The 17,878-nt window shown below is 35.6% G+C and overlaps 3 protein-coding genes and 1 long non-coding RNA gene across 5 annotated transcripts in view; 2 read left to right on the top strand and 2 right to left on the bottom strand.

The window, feature by feature from the left end:
- The first annotated feature begins 449 nt into the window (after window positions 1-449).
- LOC106338884 lies at window positions 450-2,602 on the top strand. Its single transcript, XM_013777756.1, has 4 exons — window positions 450-539; window positions 609-942; window positions 1,082-1,411; window positions 1,476-2,602. Exons 1-4 carry the CDS (start codon window positions 450-452, stop codon window positions 2,600-2,602), a joined length of 1,881 nt encoding a protein of 626 aa, XP_013633210.1.
- Window positions 2,603-6,519: 3,917 nt separating this feature from the next.
- On the top strand, window positions 6,520-8,302 carry LOC106340096 (ras-related protein RABG2-like). The gene is made up of 7 exons (XM_013778958.1): window positions 6,520-6,796; window positions 6,947-6,973; window positions 7,103-7,202; window positions 7,310-7,456; window positions 7,560-7,640; window positions 7,716-7,864; window positions 7,992-8,302. Exons 1-7 carry the CDS (start codon window positions 6,741-6,743, stop codon window positions 8,062-8,064), a joined length of 633 nt encoding a protein of 210 aa, XP_013634412.1. The 5' UTR covers window positions 6,520-6,740; the 3' UTR covers window positions 8,065-8,302.
- Window positions 8,303-10,396: 2,094 nt separating this feature from the next.
- On the bottom strand, window positions 10,397-11,364 carry LOC106341162. Of its 2 annotated transcripts, XR_001269574.1 has the most exons (5): window positions 11,283-11,364; window positions 11,041-11,134; window positions 10,876-10,955; window positions 10,661-10,777; window positions 10,397-10,572 (listed from the first exon to the last, which is right to left on the bottom strand). It is a non-coding gene; the product is annotated as an uncharacterized LOC106341162 (long non-coding RNA). The 2 variants fall into 2 exon arrangements; XR_001269573.1 differs by having other exon boundaries at window positions 10,397-10,777.
- Window positions 11,365-16,178: 4,814 nt separating this feature from the next.
- The window catches only part of LOC106341564 (plant UBX domain-containing protein 5-like), a 5,934-nt gene continuing 4,234 nt past the window's right edge, over window positions 16,179-17,878 (bottom strand). Inside the window, exons 2-5 of the mRNA XM_013780301.1 lie at window positions 17,134-17,423; window positions 16,807-17,014; window positions 16,619-16,697; window positions 16,179-16,540 (exon numbers count right to left, since the gene is read on the bottom strand). Of these exons, the coding sequence (XP_013635755.1) occupies window positions 16,179-16,540; window positions 16,619-16,697; window positions 16,807-17,014; window positions 17,134-17,423 (939 nt within the window). The remainder of the gene's footprint in view (window positions 16,541-16,618; window positions 16,698-16,806; window positions 17,015-17,133; window positions 17,424-17,878) is intronic.

Genomic DNA, 17,878 nt, shown 5'->3' with positions numbered 1-17,878 from the left:
AAGAACGAAAATAATTTGAAGAAGACATATTTTTTTTATGAATCAAATTCGTGTGTAAAGAGAGTAAGAGGGAGAATGAAGATATGGAGTGAATGAAGAGGAAGAGGGGTGCTTGTATTTATAGTTGAAATCCTGCCGACAGACCGAGGAAATTTCGACGGAATTCCGACGCCAACGGCTAGTTCGTCGAAATTTCCTCTTAATTTGTAAAATCCCCCAACGGCTATAATATATCCTCGGAATTCATCGGTTTTTTCCGAGGAATACATTTTTTCTCGGTATTCCATAAGAATATTCCGACGGATTGATATTTCCTCGGAATATTCCGAGGAAACCAAATTTTGTGTTTCCTCGGAATATCCTCGGAAATTCCTCGGGATATTCCGAGGATTTTATTTTCCGTCGGAATGTCCATCAGAATACCGCTGTTTTATTGTAGTGTATAAGCAATGGTATCTCTCTCTCTTCAGGCGACAAAACCCTACTCCATCTCCGTTGAAGCTGCCGCCTCCGCCGCGGTTTCGTCGCCATCTGTTCTAGTGAACTCAGTCAAAGAGATCTAAGCTCTTTTCACCTTTCGTCCTTATTCTCTTTCCATGGATTTAAAGGATTCTTCTCACGCTAATGTTAAGTGTGAAGAGGAACTCCATGATACTAGTGCTGTCTCCTCTGAAAAAATGCCTCTAGAGCCAGATCCCCGCTGGCCGTATCTAAAGAAGTGGTCGGTGACTGCCTCTCCTTCTCCTCAACTTCCCCGGTCCGTTCCTCCTCTTCTAAAATCAAAAACTCTTGAACCGGAAGAGGATGTACCGCAGCCATTAATGAACTCCTCTTGTTCTCCGGAATCGGGAGAGGAAATCATCACTTCCTCTAAAGAGATGGTCTCCTTGATACATAACCATTCGCAGATGACGGTTCAAGACCCTAAGAATGCTCGGGAGGGTATGATTGATCCTCAACAAATGTTACAACCTGACTCCAGCTTATCTCCAGCTACATCCTCGCCTTCTCCATCTCTAGGAGCCTGAACGATTCCGCTTAAGATGGCTTCTTTCAATTCGATGGGAACTGACAAAAAAAGGCAAGGGGCCATCTCAATCAAGCTTCTCGGACGACTCCCAGTGGCCTTGTTTGTCTAAGCAGGGGGATAGAAAGCTTCCAACACCTTCTGGCACTTTTGTTTCTGTGAGACAGTATGAGCCTAGTCCTTTTATCAAGGCTGCTTCCCAAGAATATCCATGGGCAGCAAAGATGAAATCAGTCTGCAATCTCAATAGGGTTACTTTCCCTGAATACTTGGAGGATGGAACCCCTAAGGTAACTGTTTCAAGTCATGTACTTCTTCAAGGAATTCAGAATCAAAAAGAATATGTGGTTGGTCAGTTCTATTGTTGCTCTGCGCCTGCTGGAGGTTTGATTCATGCTGTGGTAACTAGAATATGGGGGAAAAATGTCATATTTTCACAAAAAATTAGGAGAATCATCATACTTGTTTCATATTCCGGATGATGGTACTCGCAAGTTTGTTATCCAAAGGGGGATATGGCATGTTGATGACTGCTTGATGTTTGTTTCTGCTTGGTCTCCGGCTGAAACAATTATTTTACCAGAAATCAAGACTATCCCAGTTTGGTTGTCTCTCAAGAATATACCAAATCAACTCTACTCTTTTGAAGGAATCAAATGGATCGCTTCAGGTATTGGTGAGCCGATGCTTACGTACAAACCTTGGCTTGATCCTACTTTAATGGGAGAAGCAAAAATTTTGGTTGAGGTCAAGTTAGATAGGCCTTTTGCTCAGAGAGTAGCTATTGAGGATGAGAGTGGATCTGTCTCAATGGTTGATGTTGTGTACTCTTGGCTGCCTTCGAAGTGTGCAAGATGTGGTCAACTGGGCCATAAAGCGTCACGATGTTTGGGACAGCCGCTTGATCCAACTAGGAGCACCAAGACATCATCTCCAGTATCAAGAGATGTTGAATCAAGTGTTACTTTAGCAAATGAAGCAAATAATATGGTCAGGGACAAAGAGGACAGAGATGCTACTGTAACTGTCTCACACCCTCCAACTCCAAGTGTGGAAGCTACTTCTGATCCAATCCTGACTCTAGTAGCTACCATAAACAAGCCTATTGATAAGATCACCATTATTGAGAATGAATCAAAGATGGAAGCAAAGCAAGATACCACATTCTCACTAAAAGGAAAGGTTGAACAGAGCTCTCCAAATACTAACTCTGAACACTTGTCTACACACTCAATCACAGGTAATACTACAAGCAACTCTCACACACCTTTGGTTTCTTCAAAAGAAACTCCATTTTCTTCCAATCATGTCTCTACCAATTCTGCTCCAGCGGATTGTTCAATCCGCATTAGCTTATCAAGCTCTAAATTACTCACCAATCGATTTAGCTCTTTAATTTCATCTGACGAGTTGGACCCAAAGGAATATTTGTCTCCTCAAGGTAAAGTTTTTCTTCGGGAAAGACCTGTTAAACCCTCTACAAAGGCTAAAGAGATGCAGTTGCATTCCGTAGCTCGTGGACGTGGTAACCGCAACCGTGGTAATCGTGGTCGTAATAGAGGTGGTCGTGGCTAATCTAATTTGTGACGTCGTTGTGGAGGTCTGTCCTCTCCACCTGATTGAGTTTTCAAAACTCTTTAGTAATTCTCTATTTCTTTTCTAACTTTGTTAAGCACTAATATTGCTTTCAAACTTGTATGCTTCCAAACACTAGGTTAAGCTCTAGCTTACTCTCAATTTCTTTTCAAAAACTGTATGACTTTTGTCATAGTTGTACTGTCACTTGCATTTTTTTTTTTTTTTTTTTTTTTTTTAAACTATAAGCAATGGTCATATGTCCGCTTGGTCGCACAATTAAGGGTAGTGAAGCGCTTTCGAATCTATCATCACATGATTTATTTTTAACTGTTTGTTAAGTTTTTATGCTAATGTTACTTTTTCTTTTGGAAACTAGGTTTAACCTGTTCCATTTTTTTTAGTTGGACAAAAATCTGCTCTATAAGCTTTGTTTTGCCTAGTTGTTATTCAGTTTTAGAATTTAATAATACATAGTTTCTCTTATGTCAAAAGTTAGATAAACATATCAGATAAAACAAATATGATGATTTGACAGCTACACGTATTGTCATGTCGACGACTAAAGAGGAGATGAGAAGGAGTGAAGGCAAGCACGATCTGGTCGACAACTTACCAGCAATCAACGAACTCAAAGGACATTTCCCATTCTCAGTTATCATTTTTTTTTTTTGATAAGTCTCAGTTATCTATTATCCTTAGGCCTGGGCATTCGGGTCGTCGGATCGGGTTTGGATCGGGTCCTTTCGGATCCGGGTCCTTTCGGGTCCGGGTCTTTCGGGTCTAAGAGTTTAAGATCCGATAGGGTAATTTCAGATTCTCGGTTCCGGGTCGGTTCGGATCGTGTCGGGTCCGGGTCGGATCGGGTCTTAGATAGTTAGACCCATTCGGGTAACTAGAATTTATCGGTTCAGATTCGGTTCGGTTTCGGATCGGGTTCGGTTCGGGTTCGATTTAAAAAAAAACCTAAAAATACAAAAACAATATCTGAAAATATTTATATATCTGAAAATATTTATATATCCTAAATATTCAAAATTTTATTCAAAATTTGTGTTTTTATTATATTAAAATGTGTATATATATTAAACTATGCGAGATACAACAACAATTTGTTGTTTCCTAGTGGTTGACCCCCATGCTCTCTAGACAAATAACCCGTTTTCGATTCCCTCTTGGTGCATTTTATTTAATTTACATTATTAATTCGGGTACCCATCGGGTTTCGGGTTTGGGTCGGGTCCAAGATCTGCGGGTCCTCTACAACAAGACCCGATAGGGTAATTTGATCGGGTCGGTTCCTACCCAAACCGGGTTTTTTCGGGTCGGTTTCGGATCGGGTCTTCGGGTCCGGATAAAATGCCCATGCCTAATTATCCTCTTCCTTTTTCAGACTTTTGCCTGTCAATCTTTTATTTCGTCTCTTATCAGAGATCCCAATAAATCTGACACTGTTATTTATTTATTTATTTTTTCATTTTTCTCCGTAAAAGATTATCACTTAGAAACCGACACAATTCCCCCCACCCCCACTGCGTGAAAATGCCTTTGTTAGTCATGAAATTTAAATACAATTCTTTTAAGAAATGACCTAATAAAAATAGGGAAATCGAGCCGTATGACAACGAAAAAGCATTATTCGGTACATAGTCAAATGCCTTAAATTTTCTATATACACATTATATTTTATGTAATAATGCATTTATGCTCTTGAAACTAACCGGTGCAACCTGTTGAGAATTTTTTTTTTTCAATTATTTACTGTTAAGTTACACGTAGCTTAATTATATTGACAATATCTATTTTAACTTTTTTGGTACATTTTGAGAAAGTGAAAGTCGAAAAGACTTTCCGTCGACGGTTTGCTCCACCTCCTCGAACTCTCTGTTTTGCTCTCCACCATCGGCGACGTCGTTCTTGTCTGCGTTTATTAGCCATCTCGAAGTGTATTGCGCATGGGATATCGTCTTCGCTTCTTAAATCTTTTGAGACAAGAGGTCGTTACAGTACAATCGGCGAGATGGAGCAACCTGAACTTCTTTTACTTCACATAGGTGATTCTTCGTATGAGAACTATTAAAACATTGTAAATTCTGGGTTTTGTGCCTTCCATTCTATTCGGCCAATGCTCTTTTCTCCTAATTGGGATATAGTCGGCGCAACTCAAGACATAGTTCTTAAATCTAACCCATCAATACTGTTGCATGTCGGATCTGGTAGGGTTAGTAGAAAGAAATGATTTAGGGTTGAACTTGTCCCGGTTGGTCTAACTCATCTGTATACTGTGAACTTTTGGGGAAATTATGTTTGAATTATGAATTCAAACTTTAGGGATTAGATCTATATTGGATTTCTATGCAGCATGAAATGGAATAGCTTGGATATTATGTTATGTTAAATGGAATGCTTTGTTAAATAGAATAATTTACACTACTTAATGTTATAGTTCTACTCAGTTGTACTATTTTTTGGAGTAAATTAGCAACCCGTATGAAGATTTCCATTCCATTCCATATTACTGTATGTTCTGTTCGATGCATATAAATACTATAATTGACGACTATGTTGATTTCCCATATTATTTGCATATCTCATCTGCTGACTTCACATATTATTTAACTATCTCAGGTTTGTCATAGATGAGTTGAGCCTTCTAAAATCTGTTTGCATAGGATTTGAACCAATTGGAAAGAAAACAATTAACAACTATTTCACTTGGTAACATATGTTTACATTTGTTATGTATTAGAGGATGCACATTTGGTGATGTTGAACGCATCCCAGTTTGGTAAAGTATTGTAGAAGGGGGCCCACACCTTCTCAGTCATGTTTGTGCATTACATTCTCTTCCGTCAGTTGGTAACTGAAAAAGACTTCGAACTATGGTGCCTCGTGTAGAGTGGAACAAAATATTGTAATATTTCCATGTTTTGCTATTTGGGTTGAAGTTTATATTTAAGTCTTGGGTTTAGTAATCAATGATTTTTGATTTAGTATGGAGGGTTTGGGTTCACTCTGGCAAAGCAGTAGATAATTCAATGTCAGCTAATAAAAATTACAGAATTTGAACAATCTCTCCTATCTTATTTTACCATTTTTTATTATGTGCGTATTTCATACTATTTTGAGTATATAGAATAGTACATATACACCACTCACTTGGTAACATATGTTTACATTTGTTATGTAAATGGACACAACTTTAATTTTAACATGGTAACCATTTTTCCATCTTTTTACTGCATTTGGTTAAACCATTTGTGCTAAATTAATCTTTTCAATTTGCTGTGTTTTGATATGTGATTCTTATAACGCCACGAAACCTACGACGTCATCATTTGTAAGATAAGGGAAATAGCAGAACCGGATGAATTGTGTGTTAAATACCTGACATTATATTACGACAAATCAATGTTATTTATCTAATTTACATTTGATATATGACTACTGTGCAAATTAACCCATAAAACTATACATATTGTTGGTAACAAACAAAAAAAACTACTTATAAAACAAATAAAGACAAATAGCGAAGTTGCACAACTTTATACACGTAATTTAACACAACTACCAGAAAAAGTACTTTGTACACGTATCCATTGACTTTTAATTCATGGCAGAAGAACATTCATATCCTCAAATTAACTGTTTTGCCGATAATTGTTAATGAATTGGCGACCAAATATAGACAATTTATTAAAAATTGTTCAGAAAAGAAAAGACAACTCAGTTCTCCTGTAAATGAAATGATTTACTTTGTCGTATATTACCTGTAAATTATATGATTTAAATAGGAAAAATATAGTATTTTTTTAATATTCAGTAAATTGGAAAAAAAAAACATTTTTTAGATTAGTATTCGCTGGCTTGGCCTAGCTATTTGCTTTTAGTTGGCGAAGGATTCACATGGCTTCTCTTCACATTAACCAATATCATAACACGTGATAACTGATAAAGAACCCTTTTTCTGTTTTCTCATATTATCTATCTCTTTCAAGAAGACAGAAGAAGAAAAGATCATCAAGACCGATCTCGTAGACTTTAATTTCTTTTCTTGTCTTCTGTCAAAAACCAGAAAGAAACTTTTCAAGCAGAAGAAACAAAAGAAGAATCTCATAGATTCGTGAGCTTCACGACGATGGAGTCTTTGAAGAACAGAACGTTGCTTAAGGTCATCGTCCTCGGAGATAGCGGGTAATCATTTCCCCAGACTTCTTTTCAAGAGTTTTCGAGACTTCTCTCTTGATAATGATACAAATGAATTATATTGTGATCATGTTCTTTTATAAGAAATAATAAAATAAACTTTCTCCTTTTGTCCTTTTAAAATCTTTATTTATGCAGGGTTGGCAAAACTTCATTGATGAACCAGTATCCTCTTTAAATCTTACCGTTCAAACTTATACATTGGTCTGATTTCTGTTGAAATTTCGGTTTGTTTTATGCTAAATCTCTAAATTTTCAGCGGTCTTTGTAAGAAACCCTAACTTGTGACTTAAGATACGTGTACAAGAAGTTTAATCGACAATACAAGGCCACTATCGGAGCAGATTTTGTCACCAAGGAGCTCCATATTGAAGACAAAGCTGTCACTTTACAAGTAAAATTTATAAATCATTCCTTGTTTCACAAGTAAAACATTTTTCTATTCAGAAAATATTATAAACTTTTTGTCAAAAAATATCTTATAAAAAACTCTGTTTGTAGATATGGGATACTGCTGGACAAGAGAGATTTCACAGTCTAGGAGCTGCGTTCTATAGAGGTGCTGATTGTTGCGTTCTTGTCTACGACGTTAACAATCTCAAATCTTTTGAAACACTCAACACTTGGCACATGGAGTTCCTCAAACAGGTTTTGCCTTAATCATTCATTTTCTTGCGAGAGAAGTTAGAGTTACCGTGCGTTTATATTCAAATTTCTGATGGATTCGATTCCTTTTACTGATACCTTCCAGGCAAATCCTGTTGAACCTGAGAAATTTCCATTTGTTTTGATTGGGAACAAAACCGATGTAGATGGTGGAAACACCCGAGTTGTAAGACTATATTCTCTATGAATCTCCTCTTTAGACCCACCAAAACGCTTAACTTCAGCAATTTTGCTTATGCAGGTTTCGGATAAGAGAGCCGTTGAATGGTGTGGTACGAAGGGAAACATACCGTACTATGAAACCTCTGCAAAGGAAAATATCAATGTGGATGAAGCTTTTTTGGGTGTTGCACACAAAGCTCTCTCCAATGAACATAAACAAGACTACATGTGAGTTTCTGTGCATCAACTTTGATTCATAGACACATCTAACTCTTCCAACTTTTCTCCGACATATCTAACTCTTCCAATTTTTCTTAAGGTTTCATGTTTGATTATTTTGTCTTTTAATTTGCAGATATTCCAGAGATTTGTCTGCATCTGTTACAGACATTCTTGAGGAGCCGTCAAGACCAGGCTGTTCTTGCTGATTCATAAGTAACACATCTGATCAATAATATCGATTCGAAGCTCTTGTCTTTTTATTTAATCATATGTTGGTGTATATCAATTATTGCGGTTTAGTAACAAAATAACTGGTACATGCAACGACCTGAGTGTTTTGATTCATGTGTAGCATTCTATTTAATTTTGTTCATGTTATTGTTGATACATTCAAACAATCAAAATCATTTGGAACATTCGATCTATTGGTGTTCCATTGTTATTTATTGGTTTTCTCTTAAAGTTGTGAAGTTGTTGGGTTTTTTTTTGTTGTTGGTTTATTTCAAACCAATCAGTCAATCAATCTCTCCTCATCTATTCATTACCCCAGTCTGATCTCATCTCATTGTAATGTGCGCTCTTCACAACTCCTGATAGTTGATTATGAATAACTAGGGCAAACCCGCCCTACGGGAGGCCGGGTGAATAAATGAAATGATGTAGGTTTTTATTATTTTCACTGGTGGGCTGCATGTAGGTGATATCTAGAGATTATGGACTAATGTTAATGTGTTTAAGAGATGATGTAGGTTTTGTTTTTTACTTTGCCATTGGCCGAACGTACTATATATTAATATTTGGTTGTGGCAGAGTCAGAGTAAAAGAAAATGAGAGAATTTAATCTATTAATTGAGGTTCATATTTATTATCTACCATATAAAAGTTTATGTCAGACGATTCGTTAAAACTAAATATCCTAAATTTACTCATATATAATATTTTCTTAACAGAAACAAATAAACAATATACTTCTAAACAATAACATTCCTAAGAAAAGCTAAATATATTTTATGCTATTTTTTAATTGTTTATCATGTTTAATCTAGAATAAATTATATATATATATATTTTACTAATTAGTTTTAAAATTAAAAAGTACATTCCAGTTCTTTTGTAAATTATCATATTAATTTTTATACTAAACAAAATAAAAAATAATTTATCGGTTGTAAGATTTTATGTTTGATTTTTGTAATGAAAATAAAAACACCAAACTGAAATATGATATATTAAAATAAAATTATATTTTAAAAATATAATATAAATAATTTAATTTAGTCACATACAAACATTTCGAGCATAAAATTTTTTAAACAAAAATTAATAAAATTTGTAATAATTCATGTAAAAGTAATGTTTAAATTAAACTATTAATATGATGTTGCATTTTAAAAATAAAATAAAAAATAGTAGGTGATTAATATATGATTAGTACAATTTCATCAAAAAAACATCAAATATAAGACTTTCAAAATAATATTATATACTTAAAACTGATATTAAATGTATATCTTTATAACTTATTTTATAGTTTAAATATTATTTTAATATATATATATCTGCACGTAAGTGCGAGTTCAAATCTAGTTAAATATTAAAGTAGAGTTTGCTAGATCAATCTCATGAACATATTCGAAGTAAAAAAAAAAATTCGAAGTGGTTTAAGTTTTTTGGTATTTATTAATCTCGCGTCTTTTTTTCTTCATTGCTTAAAAGTTTGATCTGAGGAAAAACATTCATAGGTTTGCATAAACTTAAATCACTCGTATAAGAAGTCAAACGGCATTCATTAGATGGTTAAGAAATTATTTATTTTAAAGAAACTTTACCAAATGCTACATATTTTAAAAATTGATGTCGAAACATTATTCAAACAGAAAATAGTGAGTAGAGAGACTTCATGATCTTCGCCTATGCGACCCGTGCCTTCTTGACAACCTTGGAAGTTGCTGTTGCGGGAGGCTTATTGGTGTGGACACCAGTTGAAGTAATTCCTATAGTTGGTGCTTACTCACAGTCGTCACCATCAGTGTCCACCTTAGTAAGCACTGAGATATTCCCAGGCATATCATCGCCATGATCATCGTTGCCATCCTGTTATTCTTCATTATTTCCATACTACAAAAGGACCAGAATGGAATATAATTTAAAACATATATGGGCAACGAACTCAGAGAGTGGCAGACGGTCACGTTCGTTCAAGATGCGTGATATAGTGAAGGTTTGGTGATTGGCAGCGAAATTGTAGCTGCTTACTCTGACCTGGAAGGTGCAAGTCTTGCCAACCATTTGTGCAATAAAAGGGGTAGCTGTGTGTCCTCTGGATTTTCTCCCTCTCCAGCCTATGTCTCCAATTAATGAATTACAAATGAATAAATCAATAATTTGAGGATGATGGTGGATAATGATATGTGTTACGGTAGGCACGTACCAAGATATGCATTTTTCCCATTGAAATCAACAAATAGACTTTCAGCAATCTCATCAGCAATTGTTGTTTCTACACGATCCATAAAATAAAATGTTTAACATGTATGTTAGTTGCTGATGTGTCTATGGGACCTCATTTTAGGGTCCAACATATCGAAGGAAACCAACTGCATTGGTGTTACTGCAGGTTGCCAAGTAAAAGATGAGACCGTCCGCTGAAGCTTCTTTGTACATCTGGAGCAAGAGACATAGCACCAGCCTTTATCCATATTAAATCCAGTGACCTTCATGGGGCAGACAAATTCAACCTCTACATTTTACATTAACATAATCACATGCAAAATACAATCATACTAAATATTATTGTACAACCTGAGGCTGGGAGTGAGGATAAACTCGTTTAGTTCAGCTATGGTCACATGCTCAACCTTGGATTAACCCCTCAGCAGTGAAGCTGATGATGTGTTCCCAGTGTCTTGAGAGACCAGCCTGTAATGATGGACAGTAACCCGTCAGAGCATGTAGTGGATAAGTCATAGAACAAAACAAATCTGGACGTAAAAGTGAAAGAACTACCAAATACTTACTTGTAAAATAGGTTTCCTCTGCATTAGTCTCCTTGTCAAAATAAAGTTGTCTCCCAGATGTGGCATTCAGGAACAGACGCCTGCAAATCAATAGTGTTGTAAGTGTTCCAAGAAGCATTAGGGTCGATCTTAGTTAAACAATACAGAGAATATGTGACAGAGTACCTCTTTTCAATTGTGGGACTTATGCTAGCCGTTCAGGTGGCTATGGAATGATACAGCATCTGAGTCAAACATACTCAACGTCCCAGAAACATCACTGTGAGGAGAAAAAGAGTGTAAGGAATGCTCAACATTTTTTTTATATAGATGTGAGCTCAGCGATTTATTCCTGAAAAGGATTATCATTTTAAGATCTTAAAAGTTGCAATGGTGAGTCTGTGAGAAACTGCTAGTAAGTGGATTACCTAGAAGCTGGGTATTTGTGTTGGCTAGGCCAAGCAGCTGATTTTTGAGTTCGAAACCTGAAGTGTTCTTCTGGAATTGGGGAAACCGNNNTGAATCACTCAACCATATCAATAGAGGAGAGTCCGACAGACTAAAATTTTGATTACACCTAGTGACATCAAAGCCGCTCAAAGAGAACATAGAACCCGCCTTTAAGTGCCGTCTGTAGGTGGTGAGATGGTGAACTTCCTGGCATGAGTGTCGCCTGAAAATGAAAAAAAAACATAAGCAACAACAGGATTCGAAACCACTCCGAAAAAGGAAAAATTGAATTTCGCAAACATTTTTTGGATATATATGAGCCTAACGCAGCCGTGTGTTCAAAGAATACAATGGACATGAGTTTTAAGAACTGGGCAGAAAATTATAAAAAAAAAAACCTTAATCAACATCCTGATTCGAAACCATTTCCCAAAAATAAAAAAAACGTTATTTGAAAACAACCGGATTTGGCAAAATATGAACGAAAGAACAGTTTGCTCTGAGAACATATTTTTGATAACTATGATCCTAAATGCCGTCGCGGAATCACCTTGGAGTCGAGGAGGAGCATATCCACACCGATGAGCTCACCACCGCGTTTGACGTTACTAAGAACCAAGTTTTGATTGTTGTAGGATTGGTGTGGATGATGATTATGGAACGAATACTGCCTTTTTATAGGTAAAGTTTCACCGACTTGGAGAGAGTTACGAAGTATTGAATGAGATGGTGTGGGTCCAAAGAGTAAAGATGGCCGTAAATGACGATGAGCCACTTAATTATGTAACATATCATAGGCGTTGAATCGGAGACAGAACGACATGAAGGAAACGAACAGAGAGATTTGATACAAATATTTGATACAGAAAACCTCCTAGAACCTCCATGAGAGTTTGACCTAATCGGATTTTAAGAAATCGATTGAAGAAGACGACCTTTTACCTTCTTTTTTTTTAACAGAGCAAATATTGTGTCTCGTAGCCCACAAATAAATAAAAGATGTTGCAGCCCAAAGAAAACCAAACAATTGTAGATCGAGGCCCATTAAAAATACACGCAACAAAATAATCAAAACGAAAACTTAGGACACGTGTCAGCTCCTAAACACATGAATTATCTATGTGGAATCCGAGGTGGCGCTCTCACAGGAGAGAGAACCTTACTTTATAATAATAGATTTGATTATTAACATTTAGGCTCTGACTGTCTGGTATCTCCGGCGCAACAAAAAGAAGTGAAAAATTTATTACTCTATATTACGCTCTGACGTGTAAAATTACATTATTCTATATTTACTCTGCTTACTATTGAAACAGTAGAAAAGTAGACTCATTGTTACGCTCAGAGAGTAACTCTTCTTTTTTATTTTCCCTCTATTTTTTATTTCCTCTCGTTTCTACTTTTTTCATCTCTCATTTACTCAATAAGACCACCTCCATTGTTTAGAGCCTTTAATGGGTTCTTAAAATTATTTTAATAGTTAATTGTGTACTTTATGAAGTTTAGAACTCCTATTAATATAATTAGTTGTGTGAAGGTCCAATGGGAGAACCCCAATGAGGTTCTTAAATTTTTTTTTTTTAGAAATTTAATTATTAAATTTAAATATTACAAAACTTATTAATTATTGGATTTCATAGCGTTTACACAAATCTGACATAAAAACGTATGAAAATAAAAATACAAATTGATAATTAGAAATTTTAAACAAACATGAAAGAAATGCATAAACGAGAAAAAGCCGATTAATTTGTGTAGATTAATTGAATTTGTTCATAAAATGGCTAATCAAAAACCTGTTAAATCGTCCCTTAATTAAATAGTAGTAAAATTACTACAAGATAAATTATTTTTTAGCAAATTTTGTTTTAAAAGATGCATGGTTGATAGATAAACACTACATAAAACAATCAAAGCTCATATCTAAGAAACTTTTGATAAGCCAACGGGTTAACACACCAAATATATGAAAAAGTTTTGCCCACTGTGATATCCCCACACACAACATTACCCAATCAAATATCAATCGACACTCAGTTACTAAAAATGCCTCAACGTTGTTACAAACTCACTTTCCAACCCACAACCAAATTGAGATTTATCCTAACATCTTTCTATATCTCCCTCTTCCTTGTTTTAATATAACAACAACTCAGTTTCAGAGCTCTCCCTCCAGCTGTCTCTTTGTTGATTTCATCACCATCTATGACACATCCAAACATTCAACAATTACATGACGTGACCAAACACAATCTTTACATTTTTTCACTGGATGGGTGGTCAGAGAAGTGGCTACTTACGTTAAACTCCATGTATGAGGTGCACATTGAAAGCCATTGCTGATCCATTAGCTTGAATGCAATGCAATATAGAAGGTCAAATGCAGATTCATTCTCTGCTTACAAACGCAAACACCCAAAATCCAATTAAAACACCCATGTGTGCAATTAATGCATTTCAATCTGATGAAGTGGAACCGAAACTTTCCAGAAAGGAACTTCAAAAAAGTTGCCCCTGTTCGAGGTTTTACTGTATTTTTTTCAAATGATATTATTGTTAGTGAACCTCTCTGATTATCTCAAAAATGGTACTCATGCAAATAGTGTTTGAAGTCATTAGCGCTGAAACTGCAGCATTGTGGTATGGTAACATTGACTCAACACAGAAGCTCATCTCCACAGGATTTCTACAATCATCAAATCAAGCGATGATACATAAGGCTACAAAGTTTGACCTTTCTACTGCTTCGGAAAGTCCAATACAAATTAAGTATGAATAGAGATCAAATCAGCTAAACGGAGACTAACCGGAGAGGTGAAAGCGGTGGCTCGAAACGGCCAGTGGAAGCAGCAGCGACTCCCGCAGACGAAGCGGCTCGAACCATCGATCTTCGGTGAAACAAATCAGAATCGTCTTTGAATCCAGAGAGAGAAGATGGGGTGATCGAGATTGGATCCCCTTTGTAACCTGACGAAGATCGAGATCAGAATCGAATCGAGAGAAGACGTGATCGACATTGGAGGAGGAAGAGAAAGAACTGATTTTCGGAGGAGGAGGAGAGAGAGCCATAAATGTGAGGTTCAATACACAACTGACACGTAGGGGTCCTTATCAACCCTACAAATCCCACGTTAAACACCGGTTCTGTTATTTTTATTCCTTTTTCATTTATTGTTTTCCCACTTTTCGTTAACACCCCCTTTAGAAGACGCCGATGGAGCTGCTCTAAGCAACCGGTCACACTTTTAGAGAAACAATTACATTTTCTCTTTTTGGTTTCTTTCATTATTAAATAACTAAATTCAAACACAAACACATGTAAGCATTATTTTATATTTGGAATAAATGATAAGTACAGAGTTAACTAATTGTAAGTGGCTTGTCACCACCCATCTCTTGAAGCTGTCTTGGATTCAAATGCTAACCTAGTATAGGTTTAAAATATTTCGACAAACATTTATTATGGGCAAATCTTCCAAAAAATTTTAAATTTTTTTTTATTTGACAAAAATAGCACAAAAAAGAAAAAAAATAACAAAAAATTTCATTAAAAAAATAAATGACTCTTCTACTCTTACTTTATAGATATATACTAGATATGAACCCGTGCGTTGCAACGAGTTTTGTTTGATGTTTTAATTTAATAAAGAAATAAAAGTAATAAATCATTTTATTATACTTTTAGGATTGTCTGTGCATATGTTGTGTGAGACTTATTTTATAATTAAAAACTCGTTTTTACACATAAATTCCAGTTAATATTTATATTTTATAAGCATGGTGCATAAGTGAATTTTTATCAACTTTCTACTTAGTGCTAGAGAAAACACTAATACCTATAACTTTAAACCCAACCCGAATTAAGAATTAGAATGAAAAAAAAATTGAAAGTTAAATAAGGCCAATCGAGTCAATGACAACATCATACACTTTCTTATGTAATAATTTAATATTTTATTAAACTTATCTGATGCTTAATAATTTTCTTAATTCATTATTTCTTAATGATATATTTCCATAACAACATTTTAATTAAAAATGAAGTAGAAAAATGTTACATAGTAAAAACAAAAATGTAATAAGATGGGGACGAAGCTTGATTTTTTTAACAAAATACATATAAAAATCACTTCGGTGACAATAATAATAATCTATTTCTTATGACCAAACATGAAAATACATATCAAACATGTGTATGATCTTTGTATGACCAAACACATAAAAATATCAATCATGACAACATCCTAATTTTTTATTTTTGTTAATTAAATAGTTTTAACATCATACTTGTCATCGAATTCTTTTATTAATTATTATTAAATAATTTTAAAATTTTATTTTTGTTTAGATTGTTTTTAAAAAGTGCTCCTTTTCATTTACAATCAAATATATATATATCAAATACTATTTTACATTTATTTGTTTAGGATTTTAGGAAAGGAAAATTAATATCATATAACTTTTTACAATTATCTTCTGTTTAAAATTTTAGAAAAAATAAATTGTTATCAAATAAATATTCCTAGTTGACATATATCAAAAGATAAATCAAATAATAGAGAGAATGAATAAATATAAGTTTATCAAATAATTATTTCTAGTTACTATTAGAAAAATTAAATTGTTATCAAATAACAGTTGCATACAGGGCGCTCCTTTTTCGCCCAAATTAAACTTATGCATATACAAACTCAAAAGCAAACTGCACACTGACAACCAAATTTTTATTTAAAATTTGTAAAGTCGAACGTTTTTATTTATATCTAAGTAAAAGACATTTAGCCTAGAGAAAAGAAAGTCAAAACAACAAAAAGCGTGTGTTTTGATGATATCAACATGTGTAATATGATATTTTATGTGCATAAGAGGAAGGTCTAGAACTTCAGGGTGAGAACAGAGTTAGAGATGCCAGCTTGGTCGATGGTTTGGTCTAAGTCAGTCGTCAGTAGTTTAGGAGCAGACGACCCCATGATGAGTAGTTGGTAGTCTCTGGAGGCATCTGGTCTAGCCGCGTCAATGAAGTCTCGAACGTCTCTGATGGTATGGTGAGTAGTAGTGAACCGGGAGACAATGGGTGTGCCGTCTGCTAATATGACCTTGATAGAGGTCGTTGGCGCTGTGGGATTCATTGATGGTGTTGCTTCTGTGGTCAGTGAGTCGGATGAAGCTGGTGGAACAGAGTCTGGCTCGGCTAGAGTTCTTCCCACACCTTGGAATGAATTTGAGGAATCCTGTTGTTAGAGATCTAAGAAGCAAAGAGCTTTCAACATTTCAGTAAGAGAACATATAAGCATTATAAGAGAGAAAAAGTGATGTATAATGAGTGTGATAAGGACACGCCGTTTGCCACCTGGAGAATCGAGTGCACGTGGTGACTCCAAGCTTTCTACGACCTTGAATCGACATGGAAATCTATGTTTATAATCAATCCAAGCTAAACTGGAGAATTAAAAGCACAAAATTTGAACTGAACAGAAAAAAAAAAAAGAAGATAGTAAAAACCTCAAGAAACTCTGCACATTGGGGATCATCCAATGGCCATAATATATTATCATCATCGAAAGTGTAACCATTCCTATAAAGAGTGACAGTGCGTGGGATCTCTTGAGGAATAACCGAAAGAATTTCGCTTAAGCTTCTGAACTTTAGTCTTCTTGGTAATGATGATAGATCTCTTTCTACATCATCTGATTCCATAGGATCTTCGTTCCTAAAATACAAAACCTTTTGTTATCATCTAAAAGCAAGATGGTCGCAAGACTCAACATAATCGCATATTCGCTTTCGAAACTAAAGATTCATCTCTTGAAAGATTAAAAAGAAACTTACTCTTTTTCATCTGAATCGCTGAGGATGTTCCCATCGCGTTCCATCGCCTCCCTACTAAATGGATTACGAGCTGAGCGAGGAGAGAAGACACGAGATGGAGACCGTGGTGATCGCAACCGTATCGGAGAAGGAACATTTGGCCTGGCGGCGGCGGCGGCGGCGGCTGCTGCGACTACGGCGTCTCTGAAGGCGGAGACTGCAGCGGCGATATCCCATTGATGAGCTTCAAGAATGAGGATAGCGACTTGTTCCGAAGAAGATGTGATCTCAGTAGTAAAGGAGCTGATCATGTTGGGGAAAGTCACACGGTGCAGCGGAAATAGTAATGGTCGTGTTCCCCTGACCTTGTGTGAACCTGTGAAGAAAATACTTCGACGATGGCAGAATATAGTATAAGCGGAAACGTAAATGAGACAATCACAATTTTTACGTGGAAAACCTCCTCAATGTGAGAAGGAAAAATCGGGACCGTAGTCCACTCAAAAATCCACTATATAAATGGTATGAATACAACCACATCCTCCCTGTTCAACAGCCTGAACAGAACAGAGAGTCTAGCTACAAATAGCTATCTCCAACACAAACAACAACAACAAGAGAGCAACACAAAGCTTCAAAACCGGCAGCAACCAAACGATCTCAGCTCACAAAGATTCCGGCTTCCAGAAACTAATCCAACCGTACAAATCCAAGATAAACAAGTCGACAATACCTCTGCCAAATTTCAACTCAAGAAAAGAAGATT

This window comes from Brassica oleracea, chromosome C4 (assembly GCF_000695525.1).
Source record: "Brassica oleracea var. oleracea cultivar TO1000 chromosome C4, BOL, whole genome shotgun sequence".
Lineage (NCBI taxonomy): Eukaryota > Viridiplantae > Streptophyta > Magnoliopsida > Brassicales > Brassicaceae > Brassica > Brassica oleracea.
Note: the sequence above shows the minus strand (reverse complement) of the source record. Positions and strands in the feature narration are given on the sequence as shown.

Bases quoted from the DNA above. Each gene is read 5' to 3' on its own strand.
- LOC106338884 (XM_013777756.1), top strand. From the start codon at position 450: ATGGTATCTCTCTCTCTTCAGGCGACAAAACCCTACTCCATCTCCGTT. The intron at 540-608 runs GTGAACTCAGTC...ATGGATTTAAAG, and splicing joins TTTCGTCGCCATCTGTTCTA to GATTCTTCTCACGCTAATGT. The intron at 1,412-1,475 runs GTTTGATTCATG...ACAAAAAATTAG, and splicing joins TTGCTCTGCGCCTGCTGGAG to GAGAATCATCATACTTGTTT.
- LOC106340096 (XM_013778958.1), top strand. From the start codon at position 6,741: ATGGAGTCTTTGAAGAACAGAACGTTGCTTAAGGTCATCGTCCTCGGA. The intron at 6,797-6,946 runs GTAATCATTTCC...TTATTTATGCAG, and splicing joins ATCGTCCTCGGAGATAGCGG to GGTTGGCAAAACTTCATTGA. The intron at 7,641-7,715 runs GTAAGACTATAT...TTGCTTATGCAG, and splicing joins ATGGTGGAAACACCCGAGTT to GTTTCGGATAAGAGAGCCGT.